The sequence below is a fragment of the Siniperca chuatsi genome, linkage group LG10, assembly GCF_020085105.1.
Source record: "Siniperca chuatsi isolate FFG_IHB_CAS linkage group LG10, ASM2008510v1, whole genome shotgun sequence".
In the NCBI taxonomy this organism is placed as follows: Eukaryota; Metazoa; Chordata; class Actinopteri; order Centrarchiformes; family Sinipercidae; genus Siniperca; species Siniperca chuatsi.
The window spans coordinates 19,043,483-19,064,131 of record NC_058051.1 but is presented as its reverse complement, the minus strand read 5'-3'; the positions used below and the strand labels follow the sequence as shown (position 1 = coordinate 19,064,131).

At 38.8% G+C, this 20,649-nt stretch overlaps 3 protein-coding genes across 13 annotated transcripts in view; all 3 read right to left on the bottom strand.

Annotated features, from left to right (window-relative positions):
- LOC122883029 overlaps positions 1–1,551 on the bottom strand; it is a 244,426-nt gene extending 242,875 nt beyond the window's left edge. For all 11 annotated transcript variants that reach the window (XR_006379535.1, XR_006379532.1, XR_006379527.1 and 8 more), the window contains exon 1: positions 1,164–1,551. The gene's annotated coding sequence lies outside the window, so the exon portion shown is untranslated. The remainder of the gene's footprint in view (positions 1–1,163) is intronic.
- Positions 1,552–2,588: 1,037 nt separating this feature from the next.
- Positions 2,589–11,421, bottom strand: dhx35 (DEAH-box helicase 35). The gene is made up of 21 exons (XM_044212927.1): positions 11,273–11,421; positions 10,731–10,858; positions 10,519–10,611; positions 10,068–10,145; positions 9,832–9,936; positions 9,679–9,740; positions 9,250–9,319; positions 9,020–9,079; positions 8,141–8,253; positions 7,955–8,051; positions 7,655–7,813; positions 6,819–7,029; positions 6,502–6,626; positions 6,171–6,225; positions 5,823–6,013; positions 5,646–5,723; positions 5,376–5,505; positions 5,008–5,089; positions 4,813–4,884; positions 4,500–4,611; positions 2,589–4,305 (listed from the first exon to the last, which is right to left on the bottom strand). Exons 1-21 carry the CDS (start codon positions 11,310–11,312, stop codon positions 4,267–4,269), a joined length of 2,100 nt encoding a protein of 699 aa, XP_044068862.1. The 5' UTR covers positions 11,313–11,421; the 3' UTR covers positions 2,589–4,266.
- A 1,177-nt stretch (positions 11,422–12,598) lies between these two features.
- On the bottom strand, positions 12,599–17,244 carry rab5if (RAB5 interacting factor). Its single transcript, XM_044212926.1, has 4 exons — positions 16,906–17,244; positions 15,821–15,924; positions 15,568–15,697; positions 12,599–14,270 (listed from the first exon to the last, which is right to left on the bottom strand). The coding sequence occupies exons 1-4, from the start codon at positions 17,011–17,013 to the stop codon at positions 14,229–14,231; spliced, it is 384 nt and encodes a 127-aa protein (XP_044068861.1). The 5' UTR covers positions 17,014–17,244; the 3' UTR covers positions 12,599–14,228.
- Between the last annotated feature and the right edge of the window lie 3,405 nt (positions 17,245–20,649).

Here is a 20,649-nt window from a genome sequence, read left to right as displayed (position 1 = left end):
CAATACATAGTCAGGGGATCAGCCATGCTCTTAACATCAAAAACCTATCATTGAGATTTTTACTTATAGACTGTAGGCATGCATTCACTTTGCGAAGGAACACAACTGCAAAATACACAGTGCGATGTTCCCAAGTGTGGACATACTTGTTATTTGCCAGTGTTTACAAGCATCTGCTTGTGCCACTGGCCAGAAAAATTGCAACAACCCTGTTTTTCCCCCCATCTTTTTCTGAATGCTCCTTGCCATCTCTGTGGGAGCAATTACCACACCTTAATCTTAAAGTCTTTTTATGTTAAATGTGTAGCTCAGCGAGGTAAGAAGGCGGCATGCCACTGAAACCAAAGAAAGTAGGTAGAATTTGCCTTGAGATGAGTACCTGTAAACTGGGAGAGCAGGGATACACCTCTCCTGAAATGCCTACTTATTTCAACATGCACATATCTGAGGGCTGACCTTAACCCATACATGATGCCTTTAAGCCAGGGAAAGACAGTCCCTCTACTGCCCTCTACTGGCTGCATTAAGAATTTCAACCTACCATTCCTCAATAATACTTACTGAGATAGCAAATACTGTGTGTAAAAAAATGCTACTCCATGTAGATAAGCATTTACCCTTGCCTTCATTTCCTCCACCAGTTCTACTATGCAAACTCTAACCCTTAAAAAGTTTTTGTTCCTTTTATGTCTGAAGAACAGTAGCCTTCTTCCTGTTCTGAGCCATAGAGCAAATTAGCCACTCAACATTTATATTTCTCCATGTAATCTGACCCAGTGCCACACAATCAAATGTTAAGGCTGGTACAAGCTGCCAACAGTAAAATGTCTTCATACTTTAGTTTGTTCTGGAGAGTAATAGTTCTTACATAAAGCATAAAATATTGGACAAAATACTAGGGTCCGGCAGTGACATGATTATATGAAACAGCAAGTGGCTAACTCTGTCTTATTTTATGGAATTTACCGTTAGCTAGGTAAATGCAGACGAACAGCAGCAACATTACCAGTTTGGCTAACCATGAAATTATGGCTAGTACTTAGTAGCACTGTAGCAATGGATGTGAGTAGCTACATAGCTAGCTAGTTAGGTAATGCTAAGGTGCACTTCAAGATAAAATCTTGTCAGTCAGTTAAATAAGTTGTTAGTATAATGTTACACACCTTATAGACTTCCCATAGCACATTTGTGTTAGGGTAACGACGGGTTAACCTTGGTGAAGCACACACTTTGTTAGCTATTAACTAACGAAAGTTTAAAATATAAACCTATAAGCAGGTGCAATCCATAACAGTTGGGGAGAAGTCACGCGACACACTACGGTGGAACCCCATGGGTGTAACGCAGGTAAAGTTGGCGCGTTTTTTCTTCCTCAGTTCAGTGCTGCGTAGCAACGATGTGCTCATTGTTTCCATTGATGGCTGAAAGCTGTATTGCAGCAGACTATGTTCCTACACCTGTAGTATCCTGAACTGTTGCTGAGAACTTTACCTGCCCTCCGGGGGGGCATGAACCCCTGGGGCAAAAATTAGCTGGGTGTGGGGGAGCCATATTGAGCCACATTCCCACAACCCATATCCCCCAGAAACCAATCGGTATTTCTATGCTGGGATTTTACCATGCCCCAGGCTTGCCATGTGTCAGTTAGTTTGTGATCATTTGATGAAACACAAATTTGTTGAAGGATATGTAGGCCTACCATGTAAGCTACCATGTAACCATAATATAATTTGAAAGGTATTATAAATGTATTAAAACTAGAATTTGACCCAGGGTACCTCTGTAAGACTCAAGTTTAGGTAATAATACAGGAGCCCCCTTCATTGTTTAAGTTTATGGATTGTGCTTTAGTAGTGCATATACAAATGTGTAAAAAAGGAACTGCCACACAGTCTTTTAATGCTAGAATACTACCTGGCCCCAGATTTGGTCTGTGGTAATTTGATTAAACACATTCATTTAGAAATATGCAACTTTTGAGCATAAAACTAAAATACTGAGGGTCGTAAAATTATATTTTGACACAGGGACCTCAAGATCGGGGCTTATCATGTCAGTTAATATTGTGCTTTAGTGTTGCATATCCCCCCCAAAAATGTACACACAGCAACACTAGAGCTCTTGACCTGCACATGACCCTTACTCCTGACAGGAATACATCTTAAACACAAAAAATATGGATCTTGTATAACTTTCAGTGGATAACCCTGTGGTTAACATATTCTCACATTTGAGCAAAATAAATATCTAAAATATTTGTTGTGGCTCTCATGCAGTGTTTTTCCCTCCTACTGTATATAAACACTCCAGTTAGGTCCATATCACCATACAGCATCTATAAATGGAGTCATTTTCTCTGCTCATGTGTCAACAGCAAAAACAACCATTGTGAAGTCACACACTACATCACAAGGGGAACTAATACTTATATACACTCATAAATGCCTTCACACTCAATGATCTTCTGACTCATTCACTGTTTGTGGTACAACAGTGACATCTCCTGGTAATGTTGTACACTGCATAATGTTGCATAGTGCGGTAACAGTAGTTTAGTGAAAAAATAAATCAAAAGCTAACACTGACAGTGCATGACAATAAGGCTTTATTTGAGGATGTGAGGAAGAAATGGCAGGTGACAGTTTTTATCTCAGAGGTGAGCAATTACACAGGTCTACAGATTATGGCTTTGGCTGCATACATACTCAAGAGTATCAGCACAAATGACGATAAACAACTCGTCTCGCAAATGTTTTTATTTGCAATAAGTCTACGAGGTGATCTTAAGTGTATAAGTCTACTTCAGAGTACCGTTTAACATGCAAAGGTACTTCATTTGTATATCCATCGAATTTGAGTTGGTTTACCTATCTACAGTATGGTGTGTTGTTCTGTGGTTTGATTACAGTTTCACTGAATCTACAGTAGTCACCTCAAGAACAAGTTCTACGAAAAATCATGCAGGCAGAAATAAAATTTGGTGACAGTGACCTTACTGGTTTGAAAGCAAGTCCCAGCAGACTAAAATGACAAATCTTTAATATACTGCTCACTGATGCTTTCGGGGCCAAATACCTCTGAAGAAAAACAAAACCATCAAGTACAATAAAAAACAAAAGCAGAAACTGAACACCTGGTCGATGATGTTGATGGTAACAGGGGAAAAAAGTACAATATGGCCTTGCTCAAAACTGAGACAAACCGTTAGAGGAAAGGCAATTATGAGACCATGAGGCCAAAGAGATGGCTGAAATCAGATAAATGCTACTGTTTCTTTGAGGCTTTGGATGCATGTCTGAATGCACTGTATGTCATCACAGGAACAAATGGCACTTTTTTTGTTTTGATTTCACAGCTTTTCATTTACAATGCTTGGGTGCATTTACACATTCCATCTGAAAATGAAATGTGAAAAAGGCTGATAAAGAAAACTGGCACAGAGTGGTGACAAGGCCACTATGTCTGAGTTAGACTGTAGTTAAGTGGCAATACAGAGTGGAAAACAAGGATCAAAAAGTAATGCAGTCTTTTCACAGTATCATTATTAGACGTAGGAGGTTGACTGAAAAAGATAAAGACATGCATTTCCTTCTGCAGCAAATTCCTAAAAATATATACCACTACATTCTGTATGAAGGTACAGAAAGTTTAAGAAATCAAAAATAAATTGGAGATAAAGTGAACCAATTAAAAACATAAAGGCACCCAGGCTGTGGGGGAAGCAAATTAGCTAAAAAAAACTAAGCCATAAGTCTCTCAAAGGGAAACATCCTCACATTCAATTTTCTTCCATTATTTATCATGTAACAGGAAAATACAGCAATTAAAAAAATAATGAAGCCAAGAACCAGGTATGGACGGGCCTGTGGCACAGGAGCCGTTCCCTGGGCCTGAGCCTGTTCTGACTATGTACAAGTATGAATGAACTACATGACCATTCTTGAATGGACACTAGTCAGGCACAGCCTGATCTCATCTCCCACATTCATCACCATTTACTCTCACAGATTAAAATATAAACTACATCACTGCCAAAAAGCAAGACAGAGCTTTCAAATGAAGCAAGTCACATCTGTTGATGTCAACAATAAAAATGTATCCACTTAATCCCATTCTAGCATGGCCACATAGTGTGGTGGGGTTGTGCAGGTGGACATGGACAACAAATATATTTTACATCTTTATATACACAATGAAATGGAGAGGGGCACAGTGGCGATTTGAGAGGGGTCTTCCTGTCTTAACGTGGTAAAAGGATGGCAAGATTTAGAGGACCCGGGACCTCTTGCTGGCCAGTGAACCATGCTGAAAGAGAAAAGGGACACAGTTAATGTTAAATCTAAATAATCCTGTTAGACTATTGAAGCAGTCAATAAGTGGTGGTGTCAAAAGCTCAGAGAATATCATGAAGTAAACAAACAGGATTTAACAACAATATAACTGGGGCTCCAGCCAAATAACAACAAGCTGGAGGAAGGGGTTTCCTTAGTTTGACCTACCTTGGCCTGCTTGTAAAAGTGAGGGGCCAACTCAACCAACCAGGACGACTCAACAGCAGTCACATCACGCATGAAGTATTTTGACGTCTGCACCACTTCATTGAAAACAACCCTGGAAAGAAGTCAATGTAAGATATTGATAGATAAGTGCAGCTTTGGAAACACTTTAGGAAAGTAGGAAAGAATAGTTACTATAACTGTATGTAAATTCTCTGCATACCATACATGTAGATGAATAAGGGAGGAAAAGAAAGCCATGTTAATTGTACAAGACACTCATTAGGAACAGTGCTGCAGAAGAAAATGCACTGACCATTTTGGAGGTTTCTCTCCAAACAGCACAGAGTTGGGGTGGATGTGAAGCTCGCGATCGTCTCGTAAAGTCCTGGCAGAGCAAACAAGTGTGTTATGTGATTCAAAAGTGTACAAAAAACTGAAATAATTCCTCTGCTGGGAAAAGTTGGACATCTAATAAAAAAAAGTGATAAACAACCAAGAGCACTCTCACCGGTAGGAACCAGAATGGTGAATGCGGGCTGCGTTAGCGAAAAACCCAAATACAATGCACTTCAAGATCACATCTGGGTCACCTGTGCAAAAGAAAGTAGCAATGAACATGTCAAATTACCATTTTACTTTAGTTATGTATAAGAGACTGATGTAACAGGTGTTGAGGGCAGTTGAGCGTTGTCAGCAGGAATAAACCCCTTTTCACATACAAGACATAGTATGAAAACATATGGCAATAACCTAAGATCAGGTTTCTTCGGAGTAGCACACATTTATAAGATGAAAAACAAAAAATAAGAGAGCTACCTATCATATCGGCTGATGCGACCCCACATATTAAATAAAACAAACATGACACATACATACCTTCACTGGAAGTCCGTGGTACCTTAAACTTGTTCATGAGGTGCCGGAGCTGCTCTCGTACAGTCACAGCCCGCAGCAGACCCTTATAATTGAGGAAGTGTTCCTGACACCACTGGGAGCTCTTCTGGTGCTGCAGGACAGAGGAAAAGGTTTCATAGTCTTAAACAGAGTCAACTTTTTTCCTGACTTTTGCTGACTTCACAAGTGTTGTGTTCGCTGCCACCGACTGAGCTTTATACTGTACATTTACAGTATACACACACACTGTACCTTAATGAATGCTTCATACACATTCAGCATGGTGAGGTGGTCTCCCTCAGCAACTGCAAATTTCCTGTGCTCTCGGGCCTGCAGGGTGAGATAGCACAAATGGGATAAATGCTATGCTGACAAAGCATTTCTGACAAATATACCACGTGCTCCTTTTGAAAGCCTGTTTTCACTTACGGCAGCTTTCTTCTGATTGGGTGGCACAACAAATATATTCTGAATCTGCATCATTGCTGCTATGGTAACGATCTCTTTGGAGCAGCCAAAGTTTCCTGACTCTAGGAGCATCTTGGCAAACATGGGGCTGAGAGGAAACTCCGCCATCCGCACACCCATGGGATCAGTCAACCGGCCGTAATGGTCCAGACCTGGCAATAGACACACAACTGGTTAAGATTCTGCATCATGTGCAAGGATATCTCAGCTTATAGATGCTTGCCCACATTGAATTTTGAACACTAGTCTTGCAGTTGAAGGACAGTTTCCTTTTTACTTTACCACCCTGCTGACAGGCTTGTTTCTTACCTCCCAGAGCGTAGAGCAGCTCTAGAGCCTGAACCATGGTCTGAGCTGGAGGAGGCTGCGAAATTATATAAAAAAAATGCAAGTCCAACAATTACAATATTTACTCTGAAAGACAGAATTGTGAGGAATGAGAATCTTGTATACTTGGGAAGTCTTGTCATTACATCTTTTAAAGCACAAATACACAATGACTGCATTAATTTTATGGTTTCTATGCATTTTTCCCCAGAGGCCAGGGGCCATTCTCACTAATTAAAATGTAAAGTGCAATTCCTTTCACAGTGGGTGAACACATCACAGCCACCCTGTGGATGCAAAGTGAGCTACTCACAGAAAGGAAGCTGAACCGCAGCACATTGTCAATTCCTAATGCTTTGAGCTGCAGGATGACAGGGGCCAAATTGGTGCGCTGCATCTCTGGCACAGTGGAGGCAGGCAGTTTCTCAAAGTCCTCCTCTGTTGAAAGGAACAGAGGCAATAAGAAACACAGGGAGGGAAAGACAAAGTGTGACAGAAAAACAGGCAGAGAGGGTGGAGGGAGGAAGATAAGACACTTTGCCACAAATGTTAACAATGAGCAATTCCTCTCACAGACGATATTCTACAACACTTACCATCATTCTTCTATTCCTGCACACTAACACATACCTGTGTATAGTCTAAAGCATTTCCCAGGTCGGTTTCGTCCGGCTCTCCCAGCCCTCTGGCTGGCTGAAGCCTTGGAGATGGGGGTAACCACCAGCGATTCAATGGCAGTGCAAGGATTATAGGCTCGCAGCTTCACAAACGCACAGTCAATGACAAATACAACTCCATTTATAGTGATGGAGGTCTCAGCTATGTTAGTGGCAACCACAACCTGGAAAAAAACACAAGACAGAAATAAGTCAAATGTTTTGTAAATTACACTATTTTACCAGCTATTGTCTCTAATGTCAACACCTGCACTGTTAGTGTAATTCAATGTGGTCTCAAGCATTTTTATAAAGATGGTGTCTTCACTTCGTTGATTCTAACATAATATGGTTGATTTACCTGCAAAAGAGGCCATATATGGAAGTCACAATTTTATATCATTTTGAGTGTTATTAATTAGCATCTCTCTCTCCATTTTATATACAGCCTAAAATACCTGTAAAATATAAGAGGGCTTTTCGAGAGATGCAAATATATAGATATCCATGACATCAAATTGCATTGTTCCATGAGTTAAAATATATCCACTATAATCAATGTTAGGAATTTTAGCTGGTTCCAGACCGGACCGAATCACCGGCCACATCTCCGATTTGTTCAGCAATTCAAATAGAATGACAGAAGTGAAATGAAACGGCAATTCAGTCTGATTATCGGGATACTTTTTGGTATTGCTTGGATTTTGGAATATATACGCCAAATAGTGGAAATGCAAACTTCCCAGACTATGAAATTACATCTGATTTCTTCCCTCTATCGATGCACAAAAACAAAGGCAACACATTTACCTTGCGAACAGAGGGGGGCACCCTCTCAAAGACCTTCATCTGCTCAGCGTAAGGTAGACCAGAATACATGGGCAAAATTCTCAGGTGTTTCTTCATGCCATATCGTGACAGAGATCTGGCCTGGTCCTGCAGGAGGGACACCACTTTCTCCACCTCTTCCTGAGGGGAAAAATACGAGGGGCAATGACAAGAAGATGATTTTTATTTATTGTAGATCAGCCACCGGGGCACCCCCAATTAAATGATTAGATTGACCATTATCATATTAAATAAAGATTGAGCAGTATCATGGTCACTAACCTGCCCAGTAAGAAAAGCCAGGACATCTCCGTCATCCTCTGTCTCATGGATCTTCAGCACTGTCTCCACTGTGGCCTTCACATAGTCTGGGACAGGACTGAGAACAAACAAAAGTCACATCAGAGTTTTAAAAAAATGTGCAAATTATACACCATTTCCTCAGACTGGATTACGTGCGTTGACTACCTGACAGTGTAGAAGACGTCCACTGGAAAGGTGCGTCCCTCCACTGTCAGAATGCCACACGTGTCCTTGTTGGGATCCCCGGACTCGTTTAGGTTGAAGAAGTCATGGAATTTCTTCAAATGAAGGTGATATTACAGTTAGTAAAGGGAACTTTAATGAGGCATTTGTAACCGTAACTTTCTAAACAAAAAAGAGCAATTACATTTACTATATAAAAACAGGTTACATAGCTTCCAGCAAAGTTAATTGGGAAATTAGGAAAAATAACATTTGCCAGTTAATACAGTAAACATGGTTATATTTAAAGTGGAAGTTAATATTCCTTTTTTATCAACTGGTATTTTGATACTTCAAAATAAGACGGTGTAGTCCCTCATTCGTCCAGGAGTGTTCTATCGTAGAAAAGGTTTCTGTCGTAGTCATCTGGACACTGTTTTCAGAATCAAGACGTTTCGGCTCCCAATTGAGAATGACTTCCGGATGGGAGCCGAAACGTCTTGATTCTGAAAACAGTGTCCAGATGACTACGACTGAAACCTTTTCTACGATGGTATTTTGATAAGCAAAGAAATACTCTTACTGCCCTCAATCTGACATTTTAAAAGGGATGCAACTTAGTACTGCTGTATAACAAAATATAATGCATGTGTAGATACAAGCCTTTTTAAGCAGAAAGTACAGTAGATGTCTGATATGGCATTTCAGCTGACTTGTTTAATGCTGAGCACAGTCGTGGCCTGATTGTGTCTTTCTTTTATCAGTGCACCGCAGATGTCAGTACAATGTGATCTGACCTGCCATCAACTATTCCCTCTGTCTGTCTTTGTTTCTCTCTTCTCGCTAATCAAGCATATCTGCTCATCTTAATGATGCAGTCACCTTGGCATCCAGAGTGGCAGAGGCCACAATCAGCCTCAGGTCTCGCCGCTTTTTCTGAATCTAGAGAAGAATCAGAGAACACAAAACAGTGAGAATGGAGAAGCAGAGTCAGGGTTAAAATGGAAAAGAAGCCACAACTTTCTGGGATAATTCTCATGGCTAGTCAAGTATAACTTAAAGTTAAAGAGTCAAGTTTAATTTGTTCAACTGACACAATCAGCTGTAATTACCTTCTTTAGTAGACCAATGGCTATGTCTGTATACAGGGTTCTCTCATGTGCTTCATCTAGCATCAACACACTGAGGATAACAGCACAATAAAAGGTTAGAGTGAATCCAACCCAGTCTTCATAACATAAACAAGTTTACATGCCCAATAACAATTTTTCACAGAACACATTTTGACATGTCACAGCAGGAAAAGCATGTGTAAATAATAAAATTAATGATGGCTGAATTCCATTTAGCTGCTTCAGTTTCAGGGTCCTAGTATTGTTCTTGCTGGCTCATCTGTCACACTGTCATGTCTTACTGGGACACTTGAATAGAACAGAGCCATCGTTAATGTTCATAGTAACACCTGTGCTCTTCCTTCCATGCCAAGTCAAAGTATCTGCTGTGAAAAGGGCCTATATAATGCCATCATTACAATCCCGTACCTGTATTTTTTCAAAAGAGGATCAGCCATCATCTCCCGCACCAGCATGCCATCTGTAAGGAACTGAAGCGCACAGGCACAATTAAGTACTGAAAGGAACCAAACACAGGACAGTTTGTAATTAAGACTTCACACATATGGCAGGGGTTAAAACCTTGATCCTTGTGGAGTGAGGGTCAGAGCAGTCATCAAACCGGATGGTGTAGCCCACCTCATGTCCCAGCGGGGCCCCCCGCTCCTCTGCTACACGGTTAGCTACCTATCAGCAGGGAAGAGGGGAAAAATATAGAATTTGAAGCAGGCATGTGTCCTTCAGTGTCAACTCAATTTCATGACATTGGCAAACAATGAAAGGGTTGAGCGGCAACAGTAAATCAGCAGAGGTCTTACAGAGATGGCAGCCACACGTCGAGGCTGTGTCACACCAATCACCTTCCCCTCCGCTGCCCAGCCAGCCTCCAGCAGGTACTGAAAGGAGTTGGATGAAAAGAGAAGGTAGATGAAAAAAGGAGGAGTACAAAGCAGGAGATAGAGACACTGATGTTGCAGAACAGCAGACTCTGCATAAATTAAACCCTAGCTGATGTGGTCCAAACCCTGCTAAAAAACAGGCCACTAAGCATCAAGACAAGGTCATGTAAAACCACTATGGGAGTTAAGCCACATGAAGGGTACCAGTCCACTGCAGCAATGCTATGCCTTTAACTGTTAGAGTTGGTGCATTTGTGCTTTTCAGAAAAGCCAAATAACAAATGCTAGACACCAGTGCCCACTCATTTTAAACTTTTTTTTTTTTTTTTTAAGTAGTGCCAAAATGTTGGGTGGCCTAAATTATACTAACCTGAGGTATCTGTGTCGTCTTCCCACATCCCGTCTCACCAACTATGATGACAGTCTGGTAGCTCTCCACCAAGTATAAGATGTTGTTTCTGTGCTGGATATTAAACAATTAACAAAAGTTCATAATCACCAATTAAACAGACACTCTAGACCACGTCCAACCCGCTCCCACTGTAGTGTTGTATTCATGCATGTTTAGAAGCGATGTGAAACCTTGAAAACGGGGAGTTTCTGTCGTTGTTTCTCTATGGAGAGGGCGGTGTGCGGGTTGAAGATGACGGGGGAGCCGGTGGTCTCTGTGTTGAGCTCGCGCTCCTCTGAGATCCCCGGTGCCTCAGACCCTGGAGCAGAGCAGATGGTGAAGGTGAAGATAAGATGTTTTATTTAAATGTAAGCAGGCTGAGGATTAAAGAGGATGACAGCCAGGGTTTAGTGCAGTGCCCTGACATGAAATGAAGGACCTATAGGCGATGAAAGCCCTCCACTAGTGCCATTTTGATCGCATGTATTCATGCAGCGTGTCGTACTTTCTACCTCTTAGCCTGTATGTTTTATTTTGGCAGTTTATACTTTGATTCCGCAGAGCTAACGTTACCCGAGCTGAAGTGAACTGGCTGCAGAGATCACGCAGATGCTGTGAACGCGGCTGCAGCCAAACATAGACCGACTGAACTATATTAACAGCTGTACGTTAATAAATATACAGTCGAAAATGTACATACAATATCTGATTTATACATTTTTTTCGTACTTACCCGGCTTCCAAAATTTCATCGTGGAAAGGGGAGCCGCCATCTTGGCCTCTACGTCACTTTTTTCCCCCCTTCTGTGTAGATGACGTCAAGATCTGGCCTTTCTTCAGAGATTTTATGAATGATGTCAATGTGTTTGAAAACAGCCGCAACTACAAGTCAGGTGAAATTCATTATTTTCCAGCAGGTGCCAACAAGGTCCAAATAAATATGTATATGTATGTATGTATGTATGTATATATATATATATATATATATATATATATATATATATATATTTGGAAAGTGGAAAGTAACTAAGAAGTAACTTCTTCTCCACTTCATTTATGAGAGAAATATTGCACTTTTTACTCCACTACATTTATCCAACAGCTATAGTTTCTAGTCACTTTGACAATCAGGGTTTTACATACAAATCATATGATCAGCCTACAAAATATGATGCAAGCAACAGTAAATGAAGCAGTTAAAATTAGCTCCACTAGCTACAACTTTAAAATCCTGTTTACACAGTAATACACTTGTAATAATGATCCCATAGAACTCTTGACAGGGGTATTCTGCCATCTGATGAATACTACTTACATTTTGAAGACGTGCTGCTAATTCTTTTGTACTTCTGTGTAAGTAAAAATACAAATGCAGCACTTAAACTTATAAAGGATAATTTTTATTGTGTTTAATTTCTACCTTTACTCAAGTAAAAGATCTCAATACTTCTTCCCCCACTGCTCATTACTTTAATAATGTATCTTGTAATTGTGACTTACAAGTATTTTTATTTTGTCATTTCTACCATCTATTTTTGTTTTGCTGGCAGAAATGGATTTCCATAATATCGAGATAGCAAAATGCAAACTAGGGTATAAATTGCAGTACAATGCATTTCAATAAAAATCTGCTTCTTAGTAACACCAGCAATCAGTCCAATGCGAAAGCACATGCTCTTTTGTAGAAAAGGTTTCAGTCGTAGTCATCTGGACACTGCTTTCAGAATCAAGACGTTTCGGCTCCCATCCGGAAGTCATTCTTAATTGTGAAAAAATGGAACGGGAACTCAGAAATTTAAGCTACTCTGTGTTACATAAGCCCTGCCGTCAGGAAGGAGTCTACCTGAGTATCTGTTGATGGAGCCGAAACGTCTTGATTCTGAAAACAGTGTCCAGATGACTACGACTGAAACCTTTTCTATGATAGAACACTCCTGGACGAATGAGGGACTACACCGTCTTATTCACATGCTCTTTTAACAATCCTTGATATAATCATCTGACAACGCACTACAATTTCTTCTACATTTCAATAAAAATAAAAAAAACAGATACCATCTCATTGAAAATGGAGGCCAAATAAAGCCCATGTTTAATGATTCCCAAAAGATTTGATCAGAAAATACAATCCTTTCAAACACCAGCTGCATATCTAATATAACAGTATCATCACAAGAACTTTGCAAGAACTGTTGTTAAAAGTTTGTCACTATAAAATACTGAGAAATATGTTACATCAAACAAGATATAACATAAGTACAAATGAATCTGTGTAATACAAGGTGGATTTGACAAAAGGGACATTGTACAGAATTTACAGACACATTTAAATTAATTTCAAAACAACAGGTAAGACTTTGATCTGGAAGCTACATGTGAGAAAAAAAAAAGAAATTTAAATTATTTCTACCTTCCTAACTAATGCCATTAATAAATGACATCTAGATATAAGAACAGCAAGTCATGGCAGTGCACAGATCAGTTTCTAGCTTAACTCTGAACATTTGCATCTGAAAATGGCATGCTTGTTTCCTCCCTCTTTGCTTTGAGGAAAAATTTGAACAGAGAGATGACTTAGATGGTTATTAGTTCCTAACTGAAGTAACAGCGCATTGATACTACTGGCAGATACTGGCATCGGGATTGGATATCAGCTGATGTGTATCATACCACCAGCATTTGTTTTTTAAGTTAGCACGGGTGAGATTTCAGCTGTGGTTAGCTACAGTTCTTCGCATTTGTTGGACACCAGACCCTTTAGAAGAACAATTGACAGATTTCATTTTATTATTATTATTAATTATTTATATCCGGTGAGCAAAAAAAAAAAACAAAAAAAAAAACTAAGCTCTGATTCATCCATCAATATTTCATGAAAACAGATGACTCCACCCTTAAAACCACAGACACATACTGTAGCGTGTAACCTATAACTTTCTTTACTGCCATGACACCTTTTTAACTAATTATTTTGTCAGGGGCAGATTATTTTCTTAAAAAGGCAAACACTTAATTTTGGAGTGAAAGGGGTGATTTAACAGTGAAGCCTCAGAATTAATCCTTTAGTGGCAATTTTATACATCCAACATGCTACATTAAAAAGGTAAAACTTAACACTTGTGAACTGATTGAACCCTAATGACTATATAATGTTTTTATTGCTCATTTCCTGTTACTTAAGTGACCAGCTCATGAGCAGTGTAACTGGGATGAATGCACATACTGGTTGCTATCTTTACAGTCTAAAATCTGTGCTCATGTCACTCTTCTAAAACAGAAGAAAGGCCTGTAGTAAACCAACAAAGACTCAGATTTACATCAAGGTACTGTTCCATGATAAAGCGAACTGCAACCAATCTCAGCTGAACTATTTGCTTTCTGTATTAGTTAGTGTTTTGTCAGAGATGACGACAATTAAGTGAGGAAGGAAATATAACATACGGGGAGTGTAATGGAGGGTGCCTCAAAAAGGAACCCCCCCAAATTAGAGAGATGTACAGTATTTGAACATGTTCATCACGGTGGTCTTGCAGGATCTTGTTAATCGAACTAGGATTCCCATGATGTACTGCACACTGAAAAGTCATACTGTATGTAGGAGTGTAGACACCCCTCAAGCCATGGAGTTCCTTTGTCTTGACAATTTACTTCAACAGAAATGTTTGTATTTAGTGTCCTAAGGATTCCTCTCAGTCATAATGTAGAGCTGTGTAAAAGATTATCCACACCACCTGGTAAAACAGAAAAAAAAAAAAACGACCGATTAGACACTAATGATCAAATCATATGCTTCACAAACAGCAGACAGAGTCATTTCATAGCACAGTGAACTCAGTACAAACTGACTAATGACAGGCTAAACTAACAAAAAACACTAGCTAACCCCAAACTCTGAAATCTGATCTTGAAATGAAAATTAATATCTCATGTATAACGGAGAACTTGTGGCACCTATACACCGTACGATAACAATAATCTTGCAAGTTTATTGCATGTCACACTGTTCGAAATGGGTTTAGTGAAATCTTGGTCAGATTCTGTGTCAGACTGTACAACATCAACTTTCAGGCATGTCAGGTGGGACGATGAAGGCCTGGTCAATTGTAGTGCTCCGATTTAAATAGAAAATTTAAAAAAAGACATTTCATCAAATTGCATCATTCATCTGCGTTTGCCTGCCTGTGTTTTGAAAATGTAGGAAAACAATTAACAGTCTTTGGCCATAGCGCTGGCCTGCGCAATACAAAAACCTCAGAAGAATCAAATGCAGGCCTGGTTGTGGCCAGAGAAAAGACAACATGGAAGGCCACTTCTCTGAGTGAGTTTGAGGTATCCATGTTTTTTTGGCAGTAGCATTACGCTAGCTCGCCAATGTATTCTGACACCAATTCATGTCCTATTCCAGTTAGTTGCAGAAGCTCTAAATAGGCCGTCAGTGGACTTGTCTCGACAACCAAAGATTTCACCACGTTTCACTCATGATTGTCACCTTTCGTCTGGGACAGCCCAAAATCGCACCCTGTAAAAGGCCAAGGGGTCGTTCATTCTTACATCTATGGTGTTCACACATGTGAGGTACTTCTCTGTGTGAATTGTCTATGTAACTGATGCAGTGAACTGCAAAGCATTAAGAATCACTAAATTAAACTTTTAATTTTGATGTTGGACAAGCTTTAAATCATGAAATGCGATAAATTAAAGATCCTAAAAATGTCCAGTCTTTGATTGGTGCATACTTCCCTTTCTCCCTCAACTGTTAAAGTTGACACAGTGTAGATTTGAAATGTGAATTTGAAATTTCTATCAGTATTTTAAAGATAAGGTCCCCTGTTTCTAAAATACAACATTCATTTACAACAAGACAACATACTGAGCATGAAAAAGTGTAAGTTTTTAGCAGTCTTGCATAGACTAACACAGAGAAACAACTGGTCCATATTTTGAACCTGTACTTCTAAAGACAGCCTAACTGAATTTACCACACTTTTCAAAAAGCCTATATGTTTCCATAAATATTAGCATCCCCACCAGAAACAGAGCAAAAGATGTCATGAAGCCTTCTTTGGTGAGTTCCCACGTGCCACCATACTCTTCCTCATCAATCTGCTGAAAGCTGCTGAAGTACACATACAGGACGCCAGCGTTGATGATGCAGAATCTAACAAGGCAAACACATGAAGATGTTAACTTTTCAGGGTTTTCTTTGGTGCAATGAGATATGAAGAAACCTCTAGGCTCAGTTAAAGATGTAAGGTTGGGACAGGCTGCACAGAATACTTACATGGCTATTCCCAGGAATCCTTTCAATGGTGCAACACCCCATATCACACCAAGGATTACTGCAATAATTTGCCGAAGCCAGTAAATCACATCTAAAAACTCATCCTGTAAAATAAAATACAGAAACTTGATTGAAATTATGTAATGCCAAAACTCACTTTAGAACAATACCACACTTACAAGCATTAGCCTTATAATCCTCTTTATTTCATGTTCTTTTTCTGATGTTTTCTATGTAGGGAATGTATTTTATGGTGTGTGTATTATGGAAAAGCATGTCCAAATCTAGCCCTGATGCAGGTAATCAAGGTTAGTCCAGTTATAGTCCCTTCAACAGATATAAACACAACAACAGACAAACTGTTCATAACAGGAATGCATAATCCAATGTTTTGACTAAACAGCGAGATGTATTGCCAGTCTGGTTCTCCTTTGAAGAGTGTCTCTCGTGACACTGACCTCTGTGCTGTTGGTTAGTAAATTTACAGTAGCTTATGGTTAGGTGTTACTGAGATGACAGGTGGGGTTCAGGTTGAGGTAAACGCAAATTGATTGGGAAATACACTTTAACACAACAAGCTTGCGAGAGTGACCATTAATCAATTAGCCAATCAACAGTAAATTAACTGAATACTATTTTGATAATCGATTCATGGTTAGAGTTTTTCAAGCAAAAATGCCAAGCATTCTCTAGTTCCAGCTTCTCAAATGTGAGGAATTTGTCCCTTTTTTTTAGCTTTTTACAGACTAAACATTAACACTAATTAATTAATTAAAAGATTAACAGATTAATAGACAATGTGGCAAATTTAAAAAGGCATTTAATTGACTTGATCCCTTAAATTCAATGAGTAAGGAGTATAAAACCCAACACCATTTACATATCGTCGACTTCCTTAGGTAAGGTATTCCTTTCGATGTGACAGCTAACCCAGCCAAATCAGATTAATCATTAGCATGGAAGCTAGCTCCAGATAGCCGTCTTTATGAACACCTGACAACAAATTAGGTGCGCTGAGAACTTCGCGGCAACTTATAGCGACAACAATATAACGGCAGGGATAAATTTTAGAGTAACTGACTGACCTTCTCTTCCCAAACAGCATTACTGTTGAAGGCTTTGCTCCATGTGGACAGTTTTACACCCCCATTCAGCAGATGACTTTCTTCTTTCCGCTTTATACTGCTCGTCATTCTTTGCTGTTTCCTTCGGCTACAGACGTCGAAAAGTTAGAATCTAAATCTGATGACACCTCAAGCTAGAGTTGAGTCTCTAGCGCTGACTAGGGGAAGAAAGTACTTGGAAATACTTTAAGGTGTTAAGGAACTGTACACTCCGCTGATCTGACTGATTTCAATCGCTAACCGAAAAAGGCCATCGGAGCATGCGCAATATCGTTTGACCCCAGCCACCAACAGCCAATGAGAGAGTGCGACGTTTCTGCGCCGCTATTGCCAGAAACTACATAAAATCTACAGCGACCCCCAGTGCGCAAGATCTGTAAAGGTTTTCAATATTAGCCACAATCAAGTACAGTATTATACAGGTTTATAATAAGTATAATAATTCAGTATGTAACAAAAAATGACAACGAATGGTTTTCACATTACGACATATTATTCTATAGTGAAAGAAAAACAAAAATAAACGGGCATGATGTGTTTTTGTACTGTATGCCACATAAATAAATAAAATGATCACCTTGTTATGGCAAGAAATAGTAGAATCTGATAGTAGAATTTGATACAGTCATACATCTCCATCAGACACAAAGCATTTCCACATATAGGCTTATTACATTATATAAGGGCTGCAACTAATGATTTTTTCCCCCAACCACCAGTCCATAACCCAAATATATTTAGTTTATAATCACAGGAGACAAAGAAAACCAGAAAGTACTTACACTTGAGAAGCTGGGACTGGAAAATGTTGGCATTTTTTCCTTAAAAATGACTGAAAACAATTAATTGTTTATCAAAATTGTTGCAGATCAATTTTCAGTCAATTAATGGATTAAATGACTAATCGATGCAGCTCTACATTATATACATATCTCAAAAGGATGACAATAAGCAACAGGTGTCCAGACAAGGTAACCATGTATTCACATTCAGTGGACAATGAAGTAATCATCAGCCACAGGTGAGAAAAGTGAAGCAATATGATTAACAGTCGGACAAAATCCCAAAATATGTAAAAGATGTTAAAAACAATTAGAGGAAGAAAATGTATGAATACTAAAGAAATTTAGATTTTGAAAAAAATAAGATGAGATATAGTTTACTAATAAAATGCAATTTGTAATGATGTTGCATGATGAAGCAACAGTAATAAGAAAAGAGATCAAATCCAAATTAAAAACAGGAGGCAGATTTTAAAGGAGCTCAGTATGGTTTAATATGTTGCTCCATGGTTTTCCCTCAGGCTGTGACATGCTCTGCTATAGTTTGCTATATGTCAATTTCTTTCCCCCCCAGTAAGTATTTCATTTATTTCAATTTTCCCTCTCTTTCTCTCTCAGCCCCTATATCAGTTATTATTCATCAAGTGGCTTATTTTGAATACACATTATATTTGGCATGGACTACTGTCAATACATTAATTCAATTAATCTTTTTTTGCAAACTTCCTTTCATGTGAAGCTGCTGTCATTAAATAAATGTGTTTACAACATTATGGCACATGTCACTGCAATATTGTTTGCTACGGTCGAGCATTTCATTAGATACCATGAAACTTAACATGAACCTTGCATCTTTTGTGGCGTCAAAACATACACAGCTGTTCAGCGGATGTAAAAGTATTTCCCAACCTGGGGGTCGGAACCCCTCCCAGGTGTCGAAAGAGAAATGAATCTGATCATGAGATGATTAATGGGACAGGAAAGAGGAAAAATATTGTTCTGATACTCAAATTTAGATTCTTTTTTCTGACTTTTCTCTAATCTTTGCTTATTTCATGTGAAATACTGGAAAGTTTGACTTCCTCAGGCCTCTAAAGGTTATTCAAATGAAACAATACTTCATTTTAAGGGGTCACCAGCCAAAAAAGGTGAGAACCACTTTATCTTATAGGCTACAAATATGCACAAAAGTTGCATATTTCCTGAAATAGTAGCACGTTTGTCAGACTTTTATATCGATTTTTTATGGAATAAACAAAACAAGGTTTTATATAAACAAAAAAATCACTTAGCAAATGTTTGAAATAATGACATTAAATAATATGGCCATTTTTATTACTGACCCTTAATGGATGCTCGCTTACTTTATGTTTCATTGCATTAAACACTAACCTGTCCTGAAGTGTTTTGACAGTCATTGAGATCTTTCTTTCATTCTCTCTGCTGTCCAACAGAGGTCCTCCTTTATGATGGTGAGTGTCACTCCACTTAGTTAAAGTCTTGTCTTGCCCCATCCTCTCCTGCTCTACAACTCTGATTTGAGAGGACCACAATTGCTTGACCTTAACTGAATTGATATATTACTTAATGAACTGGTATAATTGGAGTGATCTGGTCAATAATGTGATTAGAATGATTCACTGTGTGGTTCTAAACATAGCCCCAGTCCTAAAACCAGTTGGACAAGTATGATATAACGATTGACTTGATCAATGATTGGTTAAAACACTGAAAAGGAACAGGCAGGTTCACAATATGATCTCACATGTGGAAAATTAAACTAAAACTAAGTTAAATTAGGTCATGATAGCAATAAATCTTATACTTTTGTACATTTTTATTAAACAGAATAAAATGGCAAACAAATAAGTGTTCTCACACTTGGATACTGATGATATTTTAATATATTTCTCAGCTCTAGGACATTAGTATTTGTATGTATTTTGTTGTGATATCAGGAGTAATATGCTGGAGTCAGTGTATAAATATTCTTAACCACCAAGATATGAGATACATTAAGTGTATAACAGTTTCTCTTTTGAGTCTTAAAACTGACCCACTACGCATCTTCCTGAATGAGTCATTCAGGAAGATGTTGGGGATGTGTCATCATCTTTAATTTTAATCTAATTGCATGCATGCATAATAAACAACTTAATGGAAAATCAATAATAGTCGAAGTCTTATATGTTTTTGCACTACTCAGTAGTAAGTTCACAGTTACAGTGACCCTGCTGCATCTGCTATGATATTACTATGACTATGAGGGGAAAGTAACCACATGAGCTCTTGCTACAATTAATGATAACTTTTTCATCTACACATCCTTTTTGTAGAAGGCCTACAGTTGATTTTAAGATGTTACTTTAATTTAAGTAGATTTCCGTTAAAAATATTGTATGTTGAGAGCATCGCTGACTATAACTGGACTTACAACTGAATTACAATATCAACTCCATACTCTATTATTACACAATCTTGTGGCCCTATCTTTTAGAGTCAAAATCTGACTCTAGCAACTTTATTTCTTTAGTTTATATTGTAGTCACATCGTGCAGTTTTCAAAATAAATTTGTGTTTTATTAACATTATGTGCAAAATATAATGAAGCTGCCATCTATGAGGCAACAGGGACAAAACAGCAAGGATCATTACATACTTAGCATGTGAATGACCAGTGATATTTGTATAATTTTGTTTATTAGTAGGTCTATAGGTTTACGAGCTTTCTCTACGTGTAGCCTACAGAAGTTGTTTGGGTAAGTTCGGGGGTGGATGCGTGATCACGTTAGATATACTGCTTGTACTATCTCTTTAAGAGAGGTCACCTGGGAGGGGGGACAGGTGTGAGTTATTGTTAAATCACGCTTAACCGGGACAAGGGAAGTTTTCGTCTCTTTCTAAAACTTGACCGCGACCCCTC